Source organism: Rhinolophus hipposideros (genome assembly GCF_964194185.1).
Source record: "Rhinolophus hipposideros genome assembly, chromosome: 10".
In the NCBI taxonomy this organism is placed as follows: Eukaryota; Metazoa; Chordata; class Mammalia; order Chiroptera; family Rhinolophidae; genus Rhinolophus; species Rhinolophus hipposideros.
Window position 1 is genome coordinate 46,008,515 of NC_138056.1, and position 21,242 is coordinate 46,029,756.

The following is a 21,242-nucleotide window of genomic DNA, read 5'->3' on the forward strand; positions in this document are numbered from 1 at the left end:
AGAGTTGTCCCCTTACACCCCCAAGGGGAAATATCTTTACTGACAGTAGGGGCTAGAACTCAGGCTTTTGACCCCACCCAAGGCTCAGGTGGCTCAGCTTCCAGGCCTGGAGTCATTACAGGGATAGCTCAGTCACTCATGCTCACCAAAATCAGGGCTCAGACCAGCTATAGGAGACCCAGACCTAAGGGGGCACCGCATGGAATCACACCCTGCCATGGACTTCCTCCACCCTGGAGCCTGTCCCTCGCCTCAGTTCCATTAAACAGAGACAAGCCCCAAGACAAGCCTAGTCCAGACAGTTGGCAAGAATTTTATTTTCCTTTGAAATAAAATGTACAACCAAAAGAGCTCAAGAGCCTGGGACAGTAGGATAGCTGGGGAGAATACCAGTTTGGGGTAGGAATCTGCCTCCGACCTCTCTACCCCACTTTTGCCAAGGAGGAAGAGTCTATAAGCCAGATTTCAGAAGGGAAGGGAAATACATGCTGTGTCGGTGCTTTTTCTGGAGCAGGTCTTCCTTCCGCAACAGACCACCACCTCCCTTCACAAGATGATGGCAAGCAGACTGGCAGAGCCCTTGGAAATCCTACAGCCTGCCTACCCCCCCCACCCCACCCCCGTCATCCACATAGACACACCAAGTCAGAGGTGAAGTAGGGACTGGGCAACCTTAGCAGGGGACTATGGTCACAGGCCTGCTGCGCAGAGCAGATCATTAGACACATGAGTCAAATGACCCCATGGAGAGAATGGCTGTGGTTTTCAGGTAGCAGCCACTGCTCAGTGGTCCCTGACCTCAATGAGAGGTGGCTATGTTAAGGCCAAGAACCGGATGGTGGTTAGGAACCTCAGGACTTGTTTTAGCACCAGACGGTGGAGCTCTCCTGCCTGCTCAGCTGGGGGCCTCTCACGTAAGGGTGATGCTGCTTGAAGGCCCCTGTGCCTTCAAGTGGGATGGAGGAAAAGAAGCTGCAGGGCTGGGTAAAGCCTTATCCTGTGCCCTTCCTCCTTTCTTACTCCCTTCCCCCTGCGTCAGTAGGTCCTAGAGAGGACACAGGAAGTGGGGAAGGCCAGAGTGGGATCTTGTTTCTAGTTTCTGGGCAGTGGGCCCTCCCCAGCAGAAGAGAAGGGTTTAGAATCGCTTTTCCTCAGGCTGGGAGGTAATGAGCAGCTCCTTGTTCCCGAAGTCCCACCAGGCTGTCATGTGGAATGCCATGTTGGTTAGGACAACAGTGTACTCCAGGATGGCAAAGATGGTATATACTGTTGTGATACAAGGAAGGGCATGGTGAGCCTCTGGCCCCTACCCTCCCCCTGCCCCGGGGCCTCTTGATAAACCACCACCACATCACCACACAGGGAACACAACGGCAGCCAGCCCCCAAGACCACCACCATATCGCACATTATAGAAAACAACTGTCCCGTACCCACTGTGACCACCTATGGACCCCAGCCTGGCCTCACCTCCAGCCTCACAATACATGTTGTGCCGTAAGTAGACAGCCAGTGCCGTGAAGAAGGAGATGAAATTGATGACGAAGAGCCTCTGTTTCCACTTGTAGGACTTGTGATCCTACGGGGGGTGCTGTCTGATCACTCTGCAGCTTGTTGGACATGTACAGGTAGCCTCCCCTCTCAGCCCCAACTCCTCGGGGCTGAGTCTCCCTCCCTTGGTCATGGAAGGGGGCAGAGGTAGGGGTAGCAGGAATGATGAGCACGTTCACATCCCTGTATTTGTGACATAATGGGGCCAAAGAGCCATGGTGTCCCTGCCCCTCCTACTTTGGGGGGATGGAATATGAAATTACTTGGAGTCAAACCAACCAAACCAACACCTCCAGATACTGTGGGGAGACGAAAGGTGTATGTGTGGGAGGGCAACTGGAGTTATTACAGACCACAGACCCTAACACGTGTTCCTAACTCACTGCAGCCTGGGTGCTGCCCCTCATTGCACCCCCTTTGGAGCCTCCATCTCCTCTATTCTCCAGGCTCCTGTACTACCCACACATAGTCCTGGATTCTGACCAGACAGTCACCCTCCACTTGTCCCCAAGCCCCAGCCCCAGCCCAGATTCCAATTAGAACTCCAGTTCCCACCTCACCAGTACCCGCATCCAGAGGACAGGTCTTGATGTTCCTCCGGGCTGCCTGGAGCCCCACTCGGGTTAGACCGTACCTCCTGACTTACTGTGTGCTTCTTGGTCAGCCGCCAGATAATGCAGGTGAGCAGCATGTGGCTGAGGGACGCAGCGATGAACACAATGAAAGTGTTTTCGTGGATGGCTGGAGGGATAGAGGAGGGTTGGGAGCACGCATGGCAAGGAGCACCCAAACCCTACCTCTGAAAGTCTGAAGAAGGGGGGCAGGGGTGTCCCCTCCCCAAACCCTTCCCCACTCTCCTTCCCTCGTCCAGGCACCCACTGAAGTCCTCGGAAGAAGAGACATAGGTGAGCACTAGCAGTGCAAGATTCTCGACGACGTTGAGGCTGAAGTTGAGGCGGCAGAGTAGCTGGTAGCTAGGACACGAGGAGGTACAGCTGAGGTAGTGGTTCCAGTAGGCGAAGGCCACCAAGAAGCGGGGTGCTGAGTGCAGGCCGATGCAGAAGCGCCACACGTAGCGCTGGGGCACCTCCCCGCCGATGGCCGAGCTCACCGAAGGCAGGTAATTGGGCACCTGGAGAGTTGTGACCCATTTGGGCACCAGCCCCCACCAGCCCTGCCCCCCTGGAGATCCTTCTCTCCATCTAATCACCCCAGCCCTCAGATGGCTCTGCTCCAGCCCCTTCCCTTCCAGAAAGTCCTCCTCCAGGCAACCCCAGAGCTCTCCTAGGAGACCTCCCCTTCCAGGTCGCAGGTTCCCAATGTGCTTGGTTCTCATTCCCCAGACGGCCTGGTGTTTTTGCAGGGGTGTGGAGTGACCTTCTCTATCTCCTTACACATGGAACTTTCACATGGCTGAGAAAACTGTAGACAGGTTCAGAGCCAGTAGCAGAAGGCCCTGTGAGAGGTTCCATGAGCCCAAAACACCAGATTCAGTCCCATGGACAGATGAGTCAGACCATCTGAGCTGCCTTTGGATAGTACTGGATTCACTGCCCAGCTGAGCTGTTCCTCTGCCGGCTCCCAGCTCCACTTGTTCTTCTGGGCAGGTGTGCCGAGGTGGTAGAGGGTACTGTGAGACCCTGGGGAAGCTGGGCCAGAAGGGTGCCCCACCCTGATCATGTTTAAGAACATGGGTGCTCCTAACCCAGGGTAGTCTAAGAATATGACCCTGTCCTTGTACATCTCTCCCATTCATCTTTCTCAAAGCCTGGGATTCTTCATTCCTTAAGGAATCATAGCATCAATCTTTAAAGTTAAGAAAGGAGGAGGATATAATACTGCATGACTGCAAGGATTGCTGTGTTGCTTATATGGGGGAGGGTGAGAGGATGGAGGATGAGTGAACAGCAGTTTTGATAGGGACAGAAAAGCCAGGGATGGCAGCAGGATCTCTTAGACTCCAGGACCTGGAGCTGCTTCTCAAACTTTAATATGCATACAACTCACCAGGGATAGTGTGAGAGTGCAGAAGTTCTGGAAGCAGAGAATCTGCATTTCTAAAAGATTCCAGGACTGTGGAAGCTACGGGTCTGTTGCCCACACTTTTCATGGATTTTTTTAGACTTGCAACAAGGGCCAGAGCAGTGCCAGAGCCCAGCAAGGGAATTACCCTGCTGTGACTCTGGCAGGACCAGGCTTCAGAGATGGAGTTCTGCAAGATCCCTTCCTTTCTCCCAATGGGGACACTGAATGTGTCTCCAGAGCAGCTGGGATGGTAGGCAATGATGGAGGCAGCTCACAGCGAAGGGGTGGGCCTGGGGAAGCACTAGCCAGCGGCTTCACAGCCTTCACAGAGGAGATGGATTCTCTCCAGCACTGTCACAGGAAACAATGCAGAGCTCTCAAAGAGAGGGCGCTGCTCTCAAGGCCAAGGCCTGAGATACCATAGCTTGAGACCAGGCTCAGATATTTACTCTAAGAGGCAGCATGGAGGTTTTGGAGCCACACAATCCTGGGTTTGCATCACTGCTCTGCCTTTGTTAGTGGGGTAACCTTGAGCAAGTCACTTCATCTCTCTGAGCTTCAATTTCCTCATTGGCAAAATAGGGATACCACCACCTACCCTGCAGGGTGACTGTGAAGACTAAATATAATGTGTGCAAAGCATCTGCAGTGTCTGACACACAGTGGGTACAAGTGATGGCTTTCAGAAGAGAAACTTCCCTAAAAAGCCTGCAGATAGGCAGTAAGCTACTACATGGCTACTGAACATGAGAAGGGCTACATATGAGTGAGAGGTGGGAACTGTATCTTCACCAGACACTTCTGAGGCCTCTAAATCTCCTTACTTGACTTTTTTGACTCTCTGAGTAGGTCCTCTGAGTAGGGTTAGTAGGAGTGTTGCCTCCACTTCCTAGAATATTCATTCTGAAAACTCCTGCCCCAATCTCAGCTGTTTAAGGGGAACAGGGCCAGCCTCTAAAGCTTGGCTGGGAGAGCCCAGAGCCTTTAAGGGTCCAGAGCCCTGACCGATGCTGGAAAACAGAAACAGGGCAGAGATGGCACAGAGATGGGGGACGCCTCAGGAGGAAGAGAGAATTAGGGCCCAGTGGTTACCAGTCCTGTCCTCACAAGCTCCTCCCAGATTAGGGGTGGGGACCTCTCACCACACACACACACACACACACACACACACACACACACACGCTCGTGACAAGGTACAGAGACTCATATATATGCCCCATTTACAAGTTCCCTGTTCACCAACCATGCCAGCAACAAGCAACTTCAGAAGATATCAGAAACCAGGTAGACAGCTCACCTCAAACCTCCCCATGAGCCCAGAGCTAAGAGTACTGAGAGATGGGAACATAACCCTTTTCCCCTAGAACAGAAATCCTTTGGCTTGCAGGACCCTGCTCAGTGGATCTGTGGCAGGGCAGCAGGGCAGAAATTCACATGAGATAAAGGGAGAAAGGCCCCAAAATTCCCTATCGTTGGACCTCAGATTTCATCATTAGAGATTCATTCCTTTTGGCTTCTGACAAAAGTCTCACCAAATTATGGAGGACTTTTCTATTTACCTTACTTCCCCCTGCCCTTTGCTAACTGGACAAACCTCACATTCCTGGTAGTTCCACTTGCTCTTCTTCTCTGGACTCCACCTCCTCCTGTCTAGCCTCACGGTTCCCATCTTAGCTCTGGTCTCCCCAGTAGCACAAGCTATTGTACTGACTGCCTCACTGGGTTCCTTACTCTTGTCCTGTGCCCTTAAATCTGTTTGCCTTTCAGGAGGCAGACTGGTCTTCTAAAGCACAAATGTGATCATGTCCCTTTCCTGTTTAAAATCTTTGCAAACTTCCCACCGCCCTCTGTATAAAATCAAAAGTTGTCAGCCGGGCGTTCACAAAGATTCTTCTTCACCCCCACAGCAACAATGCCCACTCCTTCAGGAAGGAAGCCTTCGCCAATGTCCAAGCTGGGCTGAGTGCTTCCACTGGGCCCTGCCATCCTGTGCTTCCTTGTATCCCAGTCGGAATCCTGTCTCACTATGTACTGACTGCCCGGGTCTAGGATTATCTCTTGTAGGAACGAGATGCCAAGGGCAAGTCCATGTTTAATTCCATGCCCCCGACATAGAATCTCTGCCCGTGGGCCCCGAGCAAAGGCCTAGTGGACTGCTCGTGGAGGCGGGAATGCATCCAGGTTTCTAGCTGACAGAGCCCTCAGTGGACACAGGTTGCGGGTTTGAGGCTACCAGAGAGAGACACCAGGCTAGAAGGTGCCAGGGCAGGGCAGGGGTCCTCTCGGTCAGGCCTCTGTCGTGGCTAAAAGCACCTATCGCTCCTGCTCTCATCTTACCTGCTCAGTCCTGCATCCCTTCCAGTCCGGCCTTTCTTCAGCCTCCTCCTCCCTCTCACGGTCTCTCCGGCCTGTTCCCACTCCCTTCCCTTCCCCCTCGCCCCTCTGCTCCCTCGCACTTTCTATAATCCTCTCCTATGCTTGGCGGCCTGTGACTCTACTCTCTCCGTCTCTCCCCCAAAACTCCCGACTATGACTTGCCCCCCACCATCCTTCGATTTCTTTTCCCTCTTTCTGACGTCCGCCTTCTCACTTACTCTCCAATTCCACCCCTATCGCCAGCTGCCGACCTGGCCCTGCCCAGGTGCTGGGGAGCCTGGCACTCACCCCGCAGTCAGTGGCCACCGTGTACTCAAAGTGGAACACCAGGGACCAGACGATGCAGAAGAAGAAGCCGAACATGGGGAAGGTGACGACCCACCAGATCAAGGCAGTGATGCGGAGCCGGAACATGGTCCCATCGGGGTCCAAGGGCGGGGAGGCTGTAGGCATCCTGTAGGAAGTGGTGCCTGGGCAGGGTGAGGGATACACCTTAGGGCCTGGTGGGGTGCCTGGGCCTGGGCAAGTGGGGCCTCTTCCAGAGCTGGTTCATCAGGGTACAGAAAAGGGCCAGACCAGAAAGAGCATAAGGGAAAAGGAAAACAGTGCAGAAGAGAAAAAGGTGCAGAGGGAGACGGGGCAGGAGCAGCCAAGACAGTCAGAATCAGCTCTTAGGAATCCCCTTGGCACACTGGTCCTACAGGGCCAATGCCTGAGGAGTCTGGAGAATAGAGGCTCCTGGTGGCCTGGGCATAGAAGCTCTGATGGGCCACCTCATTCTCACTGCCCTCATACCCACTCAGAAGGGTCACAGATGGAAAGGTTATTGTTCCCATTCCACAGAACAGGAGATTGAAGCCCAGAACTATGCCAGGATCAAACATCAGAACTAAGGCCTCCTGTCACCTGCCAGCTTAAGGCTCCAATTCAGGCTTTCTTTAGGCCAAGTAATCTAGACAAAGGACCCTGGCTCAGACTGGGCCCAAGCCCTCTCACTGACCCTGTCTGACCACATTCCTGCTCTTTACTCAAGTTCAGCTCGGAACAGTGGGCGTGCCCAGAACCTATTTCAGCAGGACCACAGGCTGCTAGCCATCCCACCCCCAGGCTCCGAACGATCCAAGCCTCAGGCCAGCAGTACTCTGATCCCGAGACACCAGGGTCCTTCAGAGGCCCAGACCTCCATCTCCTCCCTCTCTGAGAAGACCATGTCACCCAATCCAAGGTTTATAGGAACCTGAGGGTCATGTGAACCTGCTCCACTCAGCTTGAGCCTGCTGTGCTGGCCGGACCCAGGAAGTACAGACCCAGACCCAGACCTAGGGAGCTGAGCTTCTGCCCTTCTTCCTCTAGGAGAAGCACTCCCTCCTCCCACCACCTACTTTCCCAACCACCATGACCCCTCAAGCTGGGCTCCCTTCTCGGCGTCAGAGATGGCATTATATTAAGCCCAGGACCAAATTTCCCCTTGGGACTCATACCTTCCTCCATTAAGGAAATCCCAGCCCACTAGTCCAGCTCAGCATCAGGGAATGGGGCAGGGCAGGAGGGGGCTCACTGAGAGACACTCACACTGGGTGCTGAAGGATCCGGGGCTTGGGTTGAGGGCTCTAGCCAGACTGAGACTGTTCTAAGACTAGAGGGTCCCACCCCCAGCTCCCCAGGGCCTGCCTTCCCACCCACAGAGCCCAGATCTCCATGCCTGACCAGGCACACAGCCTTCCTAGGGGCAATAAGACCATGTCATAAATTCCGGAACACTCTGTAAAGGTAAGAAGTGATAGTGGCTAAGGTCAGCCCACAGCACTTTCCTTCTCAGTTGTGGGGGTGGGGACCTTTCTGGGGGATTGTATCCAGGGCTATAGGCAGGTTTCTTGGGAAAGAAAGCAGAATAGGATTTGGTCCCTTTTTGTGGGAGTAGGGTTGAGTATGTTTGTTGGGCCCCATTGGAGAGCTAGCTAACCTTATGACAATAGATTTATGATCCAAAAGAGATCTAGACAGGCCTGAATCAACGCTATCGGTGTCCAGCCTGCACCTGTGCAGAAACAGCTATGGCAGCTCAGGCTGTATTAACAGAGGCCTAACAGCCAATAATAGGAATGGAACAGTCTGCTTTCACCTGTACTGCCTAGGCCATATGAAGTCCTATGCCTAGATTAGGGCCTAGCATGGAAAAAACAATTCTCAACTAAGCCAAGTCCAGGGGCACACATCCTGCGAGGGTTGCCTGAAGGAACCAGAGCTATGCTACCGAAGAAGAGTAGACTCAGGGACTCCCATTACTGTCTTCCCATCGCAGCAGGGCTGGCAGGAAGTCTGGAGGAAACAGTAGACCTAAGGCTCCCAAGGCAGAGATTCACCAGGAAGAGAGTGTATGCTCACTGTGAGGAAGAGCTTTCTAATTGTTAGCTACTAAGCTTTCTTGGAATAGGCTGCCTAGGGAGGAAGAAAACTCCCCATTACTGGAGATATGCAAGCAGAGGCAAAGTTATCTAATTATAGATGTATTAAACTAAGGTTACTTCTTTTATTCCTAGAGTTGGCAACTCCTAGGAAACTCTGGGGGAGAAATTCAGAACATATATGGAAATCCCCAAGTAGATCCAATATGGTAGTCCCAGGGAGTGGGAATAAAAATACCCCCTGCATCTCTGGGCCTAGTCCTGTCCCGGAAAGGCCAGGTACTCCTCCTGCAACTACCTATGCCTTAGCTCCATAACCAATATGCCAAGAATGGGTCACAGGTATGCCAGGTGTACTGAGGTCATTGATCCCTTTTCCCTCGGAGCCAGCCATGCGGGGCAGAGCAAACAGCCTACTCCATTTAACTCTATGTGCTGTACAAATATTATAATTTTCCGTATGGACTACAACTGCAATATACATGCCTTCCTTTTCCCAGAGCACTGGGCAGGGGTGGGGGCGTGAGTCCCATCCGCTTATTCAATAAATACTGATTCAAATGCAGTGAGCACTTTCAAGGAACTCCTAGTCTGTGTGGGCAAGATAGACACAAATATAATGTAATAATGTGAGAGAGAACACAGGGGACTGTGGGCACCCAGAGGAGGGGGTGATTAAGTTTGCCCCAAGGAGGTTGGGGAAGGCTTTTTGGAGGAAGAGACACCTGAGAAGGGTTTTGCAGGATGAACAGGAGTTGGGCAGGATAATAGAAACATTTGATGATTATCTAAAGTAAGAACTAAGTCAGGAAAGCCTGTTGGATAGACCCTTTCTCATCCTTCCCCCTCTCCCTTTCGGATCACCTGGTCATTCCCTTTCTTCTAATCCTGTTCTTTCTGATAACTCCCAGTCCTGGGTCTCATCAGATTGGCTGCCCACAGCTCAAGGCCCATTACTCACACTGACAAATCAAGAGGGAAAACTTCAAGTCCTACGAAGAAAAGAAGTGCCCCCGCCATCCCCAGCCAGACTCCACTGCTAGTCAGCACACTTTTCTGGAGCAGATGTTCTTTACGGGAAGGGGGGAAGCTCAGCGGCCTGGGGGCCTTCAGAGCTTTCTCTGAGAATAATCCAAGGGTCCGTGTCCAGGCCCCTGCCTCTTTTCTACCTAGATTCCCTAGGCTAACTTCCTCTCCTGCTCTGCTTTCCATCCTGACAATCTCCTTTTGCTCTACCTCCTTTTCTCCTCCTCACCCTTCATATTCCCCAAACCGCCTTCCTATCCTTCCTCTACCTGGAGCTCTACACTAGCCCTGAGGAGGAGGAGGACAGGAATTATGAACCTCCTTTAGCCATGGGGAAAGTGAGGCTCAGTGTCCACTTCTCAGGCAATATACAGTTAGTAGATAAACTAGGAGTATAACAGAGGTCAACACAGGCCTCACCCCCGTTACTCCAGTATCCTACAGAGAAAGCACTTTCACATCTTTCTTCCTGGCCCAGCACCCCATATCACTGTCCAGAGGGTACACAGCCACGTGTGGACCCTCAGAGGGCATGAGACCTACCCCAGAACACATACACACATAACCTGGTCCTCATCCAGACAGGCAGAAAGACAGTCACTCTCACACACATACCCCACTCCAAGCCGTTATGGTCATGTCACTTACAGTTACACATATACACGTAATCCCTTTCCCACAGAGACAGGCACAAGTCTGCCACACTGAAGAGGCCCCAAATGACCTCTAGCCCAGTGCTGTTCTCTCTCCATCCTCCAGAAAACCCTGGGTCTCCTGAATCTGTCCCTCTATGAAGGACTATGTTCTGGGGCTGCCCCGCTTCAGTGACCCCAGCCCCCAACAACCTCCATGGAAAATGGAGGGAGATTAATTCTTGTGACCTCAATTTGCAGTCATCCCCCCAGGAGCCCAGTATGTTTGATGGCCCAACTAGAGAGTTTGATAATCCTGTTACAATAGAATCAGGATCCAAATAGATTCAACTGGGCCTGAATATGAGGTGTCAGTGCCCACCCCCCGAGCCCTACCCCACAGTGTGTAGCTGTAGTCTCCTTGAAGTGGAAGAGCAGGGACCAGAGGATGCAGAACAGGAAGGCGACAAGTGGACAGCAGACTGTGACCAGGGCCACCACGGTGAAGCGGAGCCGTACCAGGGTCCCATCCCGGTCCAGTGGCAGTAGGACCTGGTACATCTTGTCAGACCTGGGGATGGAGTGGCATGCTGTCAGGGCCCAAGGCCAGAGGCTGGGACTCTGGTGAAGTCAGCCCTGTGCTTAGTACTCAAAACGAGCTATGACTGAGGAGTCTGAGAAGGAAGCCACCCAGCTGCTAAGCATGGACAGCTCCTACCATGCCTGGATGAGGAAGACTGACTTGGAATCCCATGACAATATTCACCCTCAATTTCAGAGGAAAGACAATGAAGGAAACATACCTTACAATGAAGCTTGAATAGATTGGGAGACCTGGTCATCCCTATGCCTGGCTTCACAGGCCTAGGACTACAGGAGCTGGTGTAACTAGTCTCTCTTGTTTCAGGAACCAACGCTCAAGCAACTCCCAGTCCTGGGTCTCATCATTCTGTCCACCTAGTGGACGGAATGGCCCATTTCCTCCCCCAGGCCCTTGAGCCTCCAGGTTTCAGGGCCTCCCATCAGCTCTCATTGCTTTACCCACCGGCCCAGGAGCCCGCGCACCTTCAGTCCCTTCTCAGACCCTGTGAGCTCTGAGGCCTGCACCACAGCCCACAGCAGCAAGCACTCAGCGAAAGCCCGCCGAACCTGGACCCCCTGTTTGTCCCCGCCTGCTGCCTCACGAGCTCTGAGGGTGAAAAGCTTTGCAGAATCAGGCCTGGTGCTAGCCTGGGCTTGCTGTTTGCTGGAGAGAGCTGCCTGGTCAGCTTCTATAGGCTTTCCAGTGCCCAGGGGCCTGTCCACCCCACTTATGGAGAGTCGGTAAGGGCTCCGGAGGAATGTGACTCCCCCCTCAGATGAGGGTATCTAAGGTCAGGAACTATAATTGCCAAATATACAGCAGCAAGCATAGCCCAGCACCTCCTCAGTGTATAGAGGGGAAGTTGAGACCAAGAGAAGGACAGGAGCCTGCTCAGGGTCACACAGCAAAAAAGAAGAGCCAGAATGGGAAGATGTGGCTCACAGGGTCAAAAACTGCAATTCCAGCCTTCCTTGACCCCTTCCTCTCTGGGCCACAGCAGATGAGGTCAGGTGAGGAGAGGAGAGAGAAAGGGTACCTGTCCCTAGGAGAAAGGTAAACACCAAATCCTACAAAGATGAGGCAGTCACCCCTGGCTCCACCGTAAACACAGAGGAACAGAGACACAGAGAGGAAGGCCTTTCCTCAAAGCCATATGCTGAGACTGAGGGAAAGATCCTCAGAACTTAGGCTTCTTGTTGCCAAACTAGGACTGGCTTGAGATACATAAAGAATTCACCCTTCTGGACTCAAGGGCCTTGTCAGACGAAGCACCAACTCTTCCGGACCCGCCCTCAGGACTCGCCCTTCTAGTCCCAACTTGACTTCCACACTGGCTGGCCTCCTGGCATTCCAGAACAAAACAGGTAAGTATCTTCCTCCACCCACCTCTCTGCCAGGTCCTATTAGGCAGCCTACCCTAATTACTCAGGCTCTTTTCTCTTTGTGGGGGGAAAGGGGGTCTCCCAGGGGAGTTGGAAGTGGCTCTAGTGAAGCCTCATTCCTTGGATCATCCCCAAATGGACTCTAAGCCCCTCACAACCCTGGAAAGGGAATACCTTCCCCACTCAACCCAAACCCACTCTGTGGTTGTGGAAGTGCTAGTCTTCCCTCCCAACACCCCTCCCTGAGGCCCAGCTCCTCAGAAGCCACTGGGATCTATAAACTGAACACCAGATCCTCAGGGAATGAACAGGCACTGCCCAAGGCAGGGGGGTGATAAGCAGGCCCGAGAACAAGCCGTTCCACTTGTTGGATCTGCCTGGCCTCCTTTTTAGCTGTGTGACCTTGGTCAAGTCACCTAAGCACTCTGGGCCTGTTTCCACATTTGTTCCCATGAGGACCATGTGGTTTAGATAAGGCCATTCCAACTTGGTCATTCAACTCCTCCAGGCTTCGGGATGGGGAGCTCACTACCTGAAGGACAGCTGTTCAGCCCCAGTCAGCTTTAACTTCCTCATAGGTGCTTAGTTGAAAAACTGCCTTCTTAGGAATGCCCCTACCTTATCTCAGAAGGACCCAGAAGATCTCTGTTTCCAGTCCAAATCTACACTGACTGTGTGCCTTCTAAATCTAGGCACCCTGCTTAACACCACATATAGTTTCTTTTAATCCTCACTATAATTCTACGAGGTAGGCACTATATTTCCATTTTACAGAAGATGCAAAGGAGGCTCAAGGGAGGTTCAAAACACTTGCTCAAGGTCACATACTAATAACTGGCAGAATTGGGATTTGAAATGAATCTATGGAGCCCAAACCCCCCACCCCACACACACACCTCCATTTCCCGGCACCTAAAAGGAATACGGACCAGGAGTCACTGGGGAGTGAAGAAGGGAGAGCTCAACCCTTGCACAGCCGGCCCCAAGCATGAGGGCGGAGGGGAAGGAGGTCAGCTCAGCAAGTCCGGACAGCAGCATTTCCTGAGCAGGCACCAGGACCCCCAGAGTTAGAGAACGGGCCCTGCGGAGGCTGGACCGCGTGGCCGAGCTCCCCCAAGTGGGGCTGCCCAGCGCTCCAACACACCCGTCCGCAACTCACCCAGGCTGTGGCTGAGAGGAGACTGCGCCGGCGCAGGCCAGGAGCTGGGGTACCCTGGAGACCTGCGGGTAGCCCAGGCCCGGCCCGGGGCGAGCGGCGGGGAGGGGGGTGTTGGAGTAGGAACGGTGGGTGCGGGGCTGGACCGGCGTGCTTGGGGCGGAACTTGAGGAGGAAACAGCTCCCAGATCCTCTGCTGGCTCCTCCCCGCTTCTGCGGACCCAGGCCCCCCAGACTCTCCCCCTTAATCTGGCATCCCTTCCTGCCATTCCTCTTCAGCCCTGGTCGGCCCCACTAATTCCAGCTGCGTGGGGGCAGCCGGAAGAACGCTGGAAACCCGGGTTTGACACGTTGGGTAAGCCACATTGTCACCTTACCTCTCCGCTGCGTTCCATCACCTGTTGAGAGAACATAAAATTAATTGAACAGGGCCCTGAATTCTCTTTATTTCCCGACCCCAGTCTCTGTTACCCCTTCCCCTCCATTCTAGCAGAATTATGCAGCTTCACCCTTCTAAAACATTCGGTCAGTTTCGCTCCAGACTCGGCGCCCCTCCCCCAAACTTTGTTACCTGGAGCGGATTGGGGCATTTCAGCAAAGAAAAGAGCACCTTACAGAGATAGTGAGTTCCAGTGAAGCCCACCCCAGAAACTCTGGGTCAGAGCTGTTCCCACCTTTGATCAGGAGAGGGAGCCCTGTCCCGACATGGCAGAGAGAATCTCCAGACACAGCCATGTGTCTCTCTCCACCATGAAAAGGTTGATCACCAGACACCAGCCCCCAGAGTTCCCTCCCCTGACTGACCCATAAAGGAAACGGAGGGAGACTCTTGGCTCCCTTTGCAAAGACCCTCCTACCCCAACATGGCAACAGGGTGAAGGGACCAGTAATCCTTCCTGCAGGCACAGTGCAGCATTGTTAGAGCTCCTGCAGGGGTAGTGGAGGACCTCTGAGCCACACACACTACCATCACGTTTGCCCCATTTGAATCCTCACAGTAATAATTAGCACGTTTTGACCACCCTCTGTGTCCCAGGCACTTTTCTACTTTTTATGTATCCCATTTAATCCTCACAATATCCCTATAAGGTAGATACTATTAATATCTCCATTTTACCAATGGATAACAGAGAATGTAAGCTACCTACTCACACAACTAGTCTGGTACCTGAGGTCATTCCCTTAACCACTATATACTGTTAATTCCACAAGATGGCTATAATCACTGCTCTGCAGATGGAGAAACAGAGGCTCCAATTTGATCAACTTGCCAGTTTACTGCATGCATTCATTCTCTTGTTCATTTATTCAGTCTAGGCCCTCTCTGGGGCAGGCCCTCGGCTGGGCAATGGTGGGGGACCCAGAGATATCTCGGACCGACTGCTGGGGGCGTGAAGTCTGGAGAAAAGGTGTGTTACTCTAAAAACTACTTTTCTTGACTTTGAATTCTCCCCACCTGTCCTTTAAGGTACCAGGGCAAGTGAACAATTAATAAAACTTTACTGAAAGAACCATCTCCATTTAGTTTCAATAACTAAATTCAGGTTTTCTACCTTGGGGCTTTGCGCCATCCTCTGTTTAGCTCCAACCCTCAGATGCCAGCTTCTGGCCTTTGTTCCCTGTCTTGAGCTTTCCTGGTCTCACATCTTTATTTTCCCTGTTTATCTGGCTTGGAGTGCTTCTTTTCCTCCATCTCAGGAAACTCTACCTTTCCTGTAAAGATAGTGATTAGTATGACACTTGGTAAGTTAGGAGTGCATGTGGTAATTTCTAGGGCAATCACTAAAATAATAGAAAAAGAGAATTTAATTTCCAAACTGGCGCAGGAAAAAAAAATGAAATAATCCGGAAGAATGCAGAAAAGGAGATTTAAATGGCCAATATGCACGTGAAAAGATGGTCAACATCATTAGTCATTAGGGAAATGTATATGGAAACCACAACGAGATGACACTTCACATCCCCTAGGATGGCTGTGATTTAAAAGAAAAAAAAAAGGAAAATGACAAGTGTTGGCAGTTATGTGGAGAAACTGGAACCCTCACATAGGAGGTTGGACAATTAAGTTTGTGAACTTGTTGCAATGATGTTACTAACCTTTTTCGATATTAGAGGGATTATTCATTATGAATTTATACCAAGAAGTGCTGAAAAGGCTGCATGTAAAAGTTAGACAACCTGAACTTTCCGCCAATAATTCATGGCTCTTGCATCACAACAATGTACCAGCTCACACAGCACTGTCTGTGAGGGAGTTTTTAGCCAGGAAATAAATAACTGTATTTATTTATATACCCTCCCTACTCACCTGATCTGGCCCCCAATGACTTCTTCCTTTACTCGAAAATAAAGAGAATATTGAAAGGAAGACATTTTGGTGACATTCAGGACATCAGGGGTAATACGATGACAGTTCTGATGGCCATTCCAAAAAAAAAAGTTCCAAAATTGCTTTGAAGGGTGGACTAGGCGCTGGCGTCAGTGCATAGCTTCTCAAGAAGAGTACTTCGAAGGTGACCATAGTGATATTCAGCAATGAGGTAGGTAGTACTTTAACTAAGATGAGTTTGCTAACTTAATTATCAGATCTCATATTGCTGGTGGAAATGTAAAATTGTACAGCCACTTTGTAAAACAGTTTGCAGTTCCCTCAAAAGTTACCATGTGACCTTACAAATCCACTCCTAGGTATAAACACAAGTGAAATGAAAACATATGTCCACAAAAAACTTGTACATGAGTGTTAATAGCAGTACTATTCATAGTAGCCATAAGATGGAAACAACTAAAATGTTATTCAACTCATGAATGTCTAAACAAAATGTGATATCCATAAAATAAAATATTATTTGACCATAAAAAGGGATGAGGTACTGATGTACAACATGGATGAACCTTGAAAACATTATGCCAAGTGAAAGAAATCAGACACAGAGGCCGCATATTTATGATTCCATTTATATGAAATGTCCAGACTAGGCAAATCCATTGAGACAAAGCAGATTAGTAGTTGCCAGGGGCTGGGGAAGAGGGAGTTAGAGAACAACTGCTAATGGAGCTAGGGTTTCTATTCATGGTTATGAAAATGTTCTGAAATTGGACAGTTGTGATGGTTGCACAACTTTGTGCATATAGTAAAATACTAAATATACTAAAACCCTCTGAATTGTACTCTTTTAAGTGGGTGAATGTGAATTATATGTGAATTATTATTGTATGTGAATTATTATTATATGTGAATTATATCCTCATGTTATGTGAATTATATCTCAATTTTAAAAATCTGACAAAGATCTGGGCTTCAATAAATGGCAATTATTATTATAAATAAATAAATAAATAAATAAATAAATAAATAAAGGAGAGGAGGAGTCTGGTCAATATGGCGGAGTAGAATCTTAAAAAAAAGAAAAGTTATTCTCATAAACTAACGCAAGTGAGAAATGTGAGGAGGAAAAACAAATAAAGGAGAGTCAGGAACAGAATTGAAAGGACAAGTAGAAACTATAAAATGTTAGATAAAATCTTGACTATACCAGTAAATTCATTAACTGCAATGAACTAAATGCTCTAGTTAAAAGTCAAAGGTATTGGGGCCGGCCCGGTGGCTCAGGTGGTTAGAGTTCCATGCTCCTAACTCCGAAGGCTGCCGGTTGGATTCCCACATGGACCAGTGGGCTCTCAACCACAAGGTTGCCGGTTTGAGTCCTCGAGTCCCGCAAGGGATGGTGGTTTCCGCCCCTACCACTAAGATTGAACATGGCACCTTGAGCTGAGCTGATGCTGAGCTTCCGAATGGCTCAGTTGGTTGGAGCGTGTTCTCTCAACCACAGGATTGCCGGTTCAACTCCTCGAGTCCCGCAAGGGATGGTGGTCTCCACCCCATGCAACTAAGATTGAACACAGCACCTTGAGCTGAGCTGCCGCTGAGCTCCCGGATGGCTCAGTTGGTTGGAGTGCGTCCTCTCAACCACAAGGATGCCGGTTGGACTCCCGCAAGGATGGTGGGCTGCGCCCCCTGCAACTAGCAATGGCAACTGGACCTGGAGCTGAGCTGCGCCCTCCACAACTAAGACTGAAAGGACAACAATTTGACTTGGAAAAAAGTCCTGGAAGTACACACTGTTCCCCAATAAAGTCCTGTTCCCCTTCCCCAATTAAAAAAAAAAATTTAATCTTTAAAAAAAAATAATTAAAAAAAAGTCAACGTAGTCACAAGATTTATAAACATTTAATTACATGCTATTTGCAAACATCATCCTTCACTATCAAGTTATAGGAAAAGAGGAAGTCAACATTTACTGAGTGCTTACTATGTGCCAAACACGTGCCCAGTCCAGTCCTTTCCAAATTCCATTATCTTATTTGAACTTTACAACCACCTTTTAAAACAGGAATTACTGTGCCCATTTTCTAGCAAGAAAACTGGGGCACAGAACAATTAAATAATTTGTGCAAGGTCTAAAAGGTAGCAGATCTGGCAGTTGAACTTAGCTGTGTGACTCCAACTCTGCTGCTCTTTCCAATGCACCATGTAAGAAATCTAGAACCGTGCCAAGGAAGTGTCTTGTCCTTCCATGATTCTGCAATCTCCAGAGGACTATCTCCTCCCTGAGCTCCAATCCCTCATAACTGCATAGGGTGAGTTCTCAGGGAGTGTACGTGAGAGACTGGGGGCTCCCAGGACAGAGCTGGCCAGGACAGAGTTTTGAGCTGTGGACATCTCTGGGTTACTGATGCCAAAACAGGGCTTGGCTCCACAAGTTTTTGTGAACATACACCAAACTCTATGTCTTTAGAAGTTCTTCCCTGGGCAGACGTCCCTGAGAATGATGAGCTTGTGGAGCACATGCCTACAGAATACCTAACAAGAGTCCTTCACTTCGAAATCACCATGTTCACAGGGAATTCCTCCCTGGAGCATTCCTCATCCAATTCCTCATCTCCCTCCAGTTTTCCCGCAAGTATTTAAGGGTCCTAGGTCTTGCACACCCACTGGTACTTTGGACTGAATGTCCTCACTCCCTCAAGACATATTTCTGAGCCCCTTTTCTAAGAATCATGTCTAAGACTAGTTAGAATTCCTTGACATTTTTAAAGAATATAAATAATATCTACCATTCACTGAGGGATTACTGTGTACCAGGTACCTGATAAGAGCTTTATCACATTTAATTCTCACAATAACCCTCTGGAGAAAGTAGGGTTATCCCCATTTTTACAGACACGGAAACTGAGACTCAGAGGGGTTAAGAAATTTGCCCAAGTTCATACAGCTAATACATGGTTGGGCTCAGATTTAAACCCAGGCTTCTCCAACTCAAAAATTTCACACTTCTACTTTTCTACTTAAGAAAATAATTCACTCATTCATGCATCAAACATTTAATGTGCGCCTGTACTGTGTGTTTGGCCTTAAGGACACCAGACTAAATACTGTGTTTCCCCGAAAATAAGACCTAGCCAGACAATCAGCTCTAATGCGTCTTTTGGAACAAAAATTAATATAAGACCCGGTATTATATTATATTATTACATTATACTACATATTATATTATGTAAGACTTATAGTAAAATAAGACCAGGTCTTATATGAATTTTTGCTCCAAAAGACGCATTAGAGTTGATTGTCCGGCTAGGTCTTATTTTCGGGGAAACATGGTAAGTAGAGGAATGGTTTAGTTGGGTTTGAGGATTGAAAGATGACACATCAAAGGTTCAGAAGGGCAATGAGGAAGCTATTGTAACTATCCGGGGAGAACTAATGACTTTCTGATGCAGCACATCAGTACGGGAGGGTGGAGGAAAAGGAGAGATGTTTGGGTGGAGGAGTTGGGGGAAGGTAGTTGGAGTCAGATATGCAAACTGGTTTTACTATTTGACCCTCCATGTGTTTTTTTTCTTTCTTCCTTCAAGCATCTACTGAGCACCTACAAGGTATCAGGTTTCTCCTATCCATTATCTTATTTCATCTTTATGACCACTCCACTTTTTGACAAATTAATCAATTATCTCTAATCCCTTGCCACCACTGAAAACCCACAGGGATTTAAGGTCACCTACTTTTGGCCAGAGCCCATTTCAATTTTGCATTGATGCCCCAGGAGGAGGAGGTGGTGGAGAGGTAAACCAAATAGGCTTTCTGAGCACAGTCCCTGCTATTCTATGTGGGACTCTCAGTCACTAGGCCTAGTTTTAGAACATGCTCAATCCTCCCCTTTGTAATATAAGGCTTCTGCACCAGGCTTGGCCCAAGGGAAAGGAACACCAATATTAAAGAAAAAAAGCACAGGCCCAAGATGGCATCACTAATGCCAAAAGACCCCATAATACCAAACCTCGATTTAATAATTGATCTAACTGTATTTTCAACCTCTCCTAGAAACATGACTTTAATCAAACTACTATGAAAATTTCTGGTCAAGTGCACTAGTAAGGTAACCTGTCACATAGGCCCTCTCCATCCTCCATAGAAAGGAATAATCTACATAATAAAAACCCTTCCCCTTCTCTTCCCCCAAAGAAAAGATGTCAGAGCCCCCAAATAATCCTTACTTTTGCTAATAGCTCCCTTGCCTCACCCTTCTTCTTATAAAATCCTTCCATTTTGTACAACCTCTCAGTTGCCCTTTCAGTTGCTAGATGGGATGCTGCCCAATTAATGAATGGCTTAATAAAGCCAATTAGATCTGTAAATTTACTTGGTTGAATTTTGTTTTTAACACTAAGATGAAGAAAATGCAGCTCTGCCCTCCAAGAGCTGCGGCACAGAAGATAGGAAAGTAATAGGATACAAAGTGACAGACAAGGCGGTAACAGAGGCCTGCCCAAGCATTAACCCAACTTGCTGAGAGAGAGCAGCAAATGTATCCTAGAGAAGGTGGGAGCATTTGAACCCGAACTTTAAGAATAACGGGATTCCTACAGGGCAGGTGGGAAAGAAGTTCCAAGACTCCTCATTTGTACCAAGTTTTTTGCTGAACCATCCCCTTAGGGCATCTCTAATGCTCATAACATCTATTCTAGGGATTCAGAGAGGGAAAGGTGCTGGGGCTTGCGTGGGTCAGGAGACGAGAAGGCCTGGTTTTAAGGCCTCGGAGCAGCTGCAGGAAAGCTACGCGGGCAGTCAGGGTTCCCAGGGGGGGCCCCCTAGCTCTACAAGAGGTCTGGCCAAGAAGCGAGGGAAGGACGACCGGGAAACCTTCCCATCACCGCCCACGGAGTGGGGCAAGGTGTGGGTAGAATAGTTACCATGCCATCCTGGAGCCTTTCCTCTGATTGGCCGGAGCTTCAGCAGCGGGTCTCTTCGCTCCAAGGAAGTGGGCGGAGCTTCGATGAGCGTCACCGCTCTTCTCCCACACCCCGCCCAACGTAGCCACTCACCAGCCCACTTCGAGGGCCCTGTGTTACGTCACGACTCTCTCCCAGCCAACGGCGGCGGTGAAGGCCAGAGCTCCACGTCCCTCCCACCAACCCTCCCCTTTCCTCCCCCTAACTTCTTAGGCCCCTCCTCTTCCTCCTCTCCCCTTTTCTCAAAGACCGCCCTCACGTAGGGTTTCAAAAGAGTCGTTGCCCAATGAGTAACAGGGTGGGCCTAGAGTGGCGGCGGCATTTGCCAATGCTCAGGCAGCGAGGGCGGGCGCCCGGAGCGAGCCTCTGACGGCGGCCGGCGTGTGACGCAGTCGGGCCCACTGTGCGCTGCGCCCGAAGCGGCGGTAGTTATCGGCGGTGGCAGCGGCGGCGACGGTTTCGTGGCGGCCGCGCGCTGCTCGCTGAGCGGCGGGTGGTGGACGGCCGTAGGCCCTCACTCTTGACATTTCCCCTCCCCCACCGCACCACGGTAAGTCGGCAGTCGGGGCGGTGGCGGCCAGGGACCGGCAGGCTCCTCCTTTCTTCAGGGCGGGCGGTGCGCTGGGCGTCCCAGGGCCTCTCCGCGCCGAAGTCTCGCGCCCCGGCGGCACCTTCTGCCCTGAGGGAGGGGGCGGGGCCCGCAATCCTGCGGCCGGGAGGCCCGGCTCTTCCGGAACTGGAAGGGAATCGCTCTTGGTGGGGTCCGGGTCCGGGGTGTCTCGGGTCGCAGCCTACGCTTTATGGAGCGTCCATCAAT

General features: G+C 50.3%; 2 protein-coding genes across 35 annotated transcripts in view; one reads left to right on the top strand and one right to left on the bottom strand.

Annotated features, from left to right (window-relative positions):
- Positions 1–292: 292 nt before the first annotated feature.
- PGAP2 (post-GPI attachment to proteins 2) lies at positions 293–20,832 on the bottom strand. Of its 31 annotated transcripts, XM_081063209.1 has the most exons (9): positions 20,387–20,448; positions 14,689–14,848; positions 13,513–13,533; positions 10,411–10,585; positions 6,240–6,421; positions 2,430–2,682; positions 2,197–2,291; positions 1,470–1,578; positions 293–1,266 (listed from the first exon to the last, which is right to left on the bottom strand). In XM_081063209.1, exons 5-9 carry the CDS (start codon positions 6,402–6,404, stop codon positions 1,136–1,138), a joined length of 753 nt encoding a protein of 250 aa, XP_080919335.1. In that variant the 5' UTR covers positions 6,405–6,421; positions 10,411–10,585; positions 13,513–13,533; positions 14,689–14,848; positions 20,387–20,448; the 3' UTR covers positions 293–1,135. The 31 variants fall into 31 exon arrangements, with proteins under 31 accessions (XP_080919335.1, XP_080919332.1, XP_080919337.1 ...); XM_081063206.1 differs by lacking the exon at positions 6,240–6,421 and having other exon boundaries at positions 20,387–20,499; XM_081063211.1 differs by lacking the exon at positions 14,689–14,848 and having other exon boundaries at positions 10,534–10,585; positions 20,387–20,460.
- Positions 20,794–21,242, top strand: part of NUP98 (nucleoporin 98 and 96 precursor) — a 93,937-nt gene continuing 93,488 nt past the window's right edge. For 2 of the 4 annotated variants that reach the window (XM_081063200.1, XM_081063201.1), the window contains exon 1: positions 20,794–20,975. The gene's annotated coding sequence lies outside the window, so the exon portion shown is untranslated. The remainder of the gene's footprint in view (positions 20,976–21,242) is intronic. The other 2 variants (XM_081063202.1, XM_081063203.1) reach the window with 1 other exon arrangement.

Bases quoted from the DNA above. Each gene is read 5' to 3' on its own strand.
- PGAP2 (XM_081063228.1), bottom strand. From the start codon at position 13,017: ATGCTGCTGTCCGGACTTGCTGAGCTGACCTCCTTCCCCTCCGCCCTC. The intron at 6,406-10,410 runs GTAGGGCTCGGG...CACTTCCTACAG, and splicing joins CTACAGCTACACACTGTGGG to GATGCCTACAGCCTCCCCGC. The intron at 1,579-2,184 runs GTACGGTCTAAC...CACCCCCCGTAG, and splicing joins AGCACACAGTAAGTCAGGAG to GATCACAAGTCCTACAAGTG.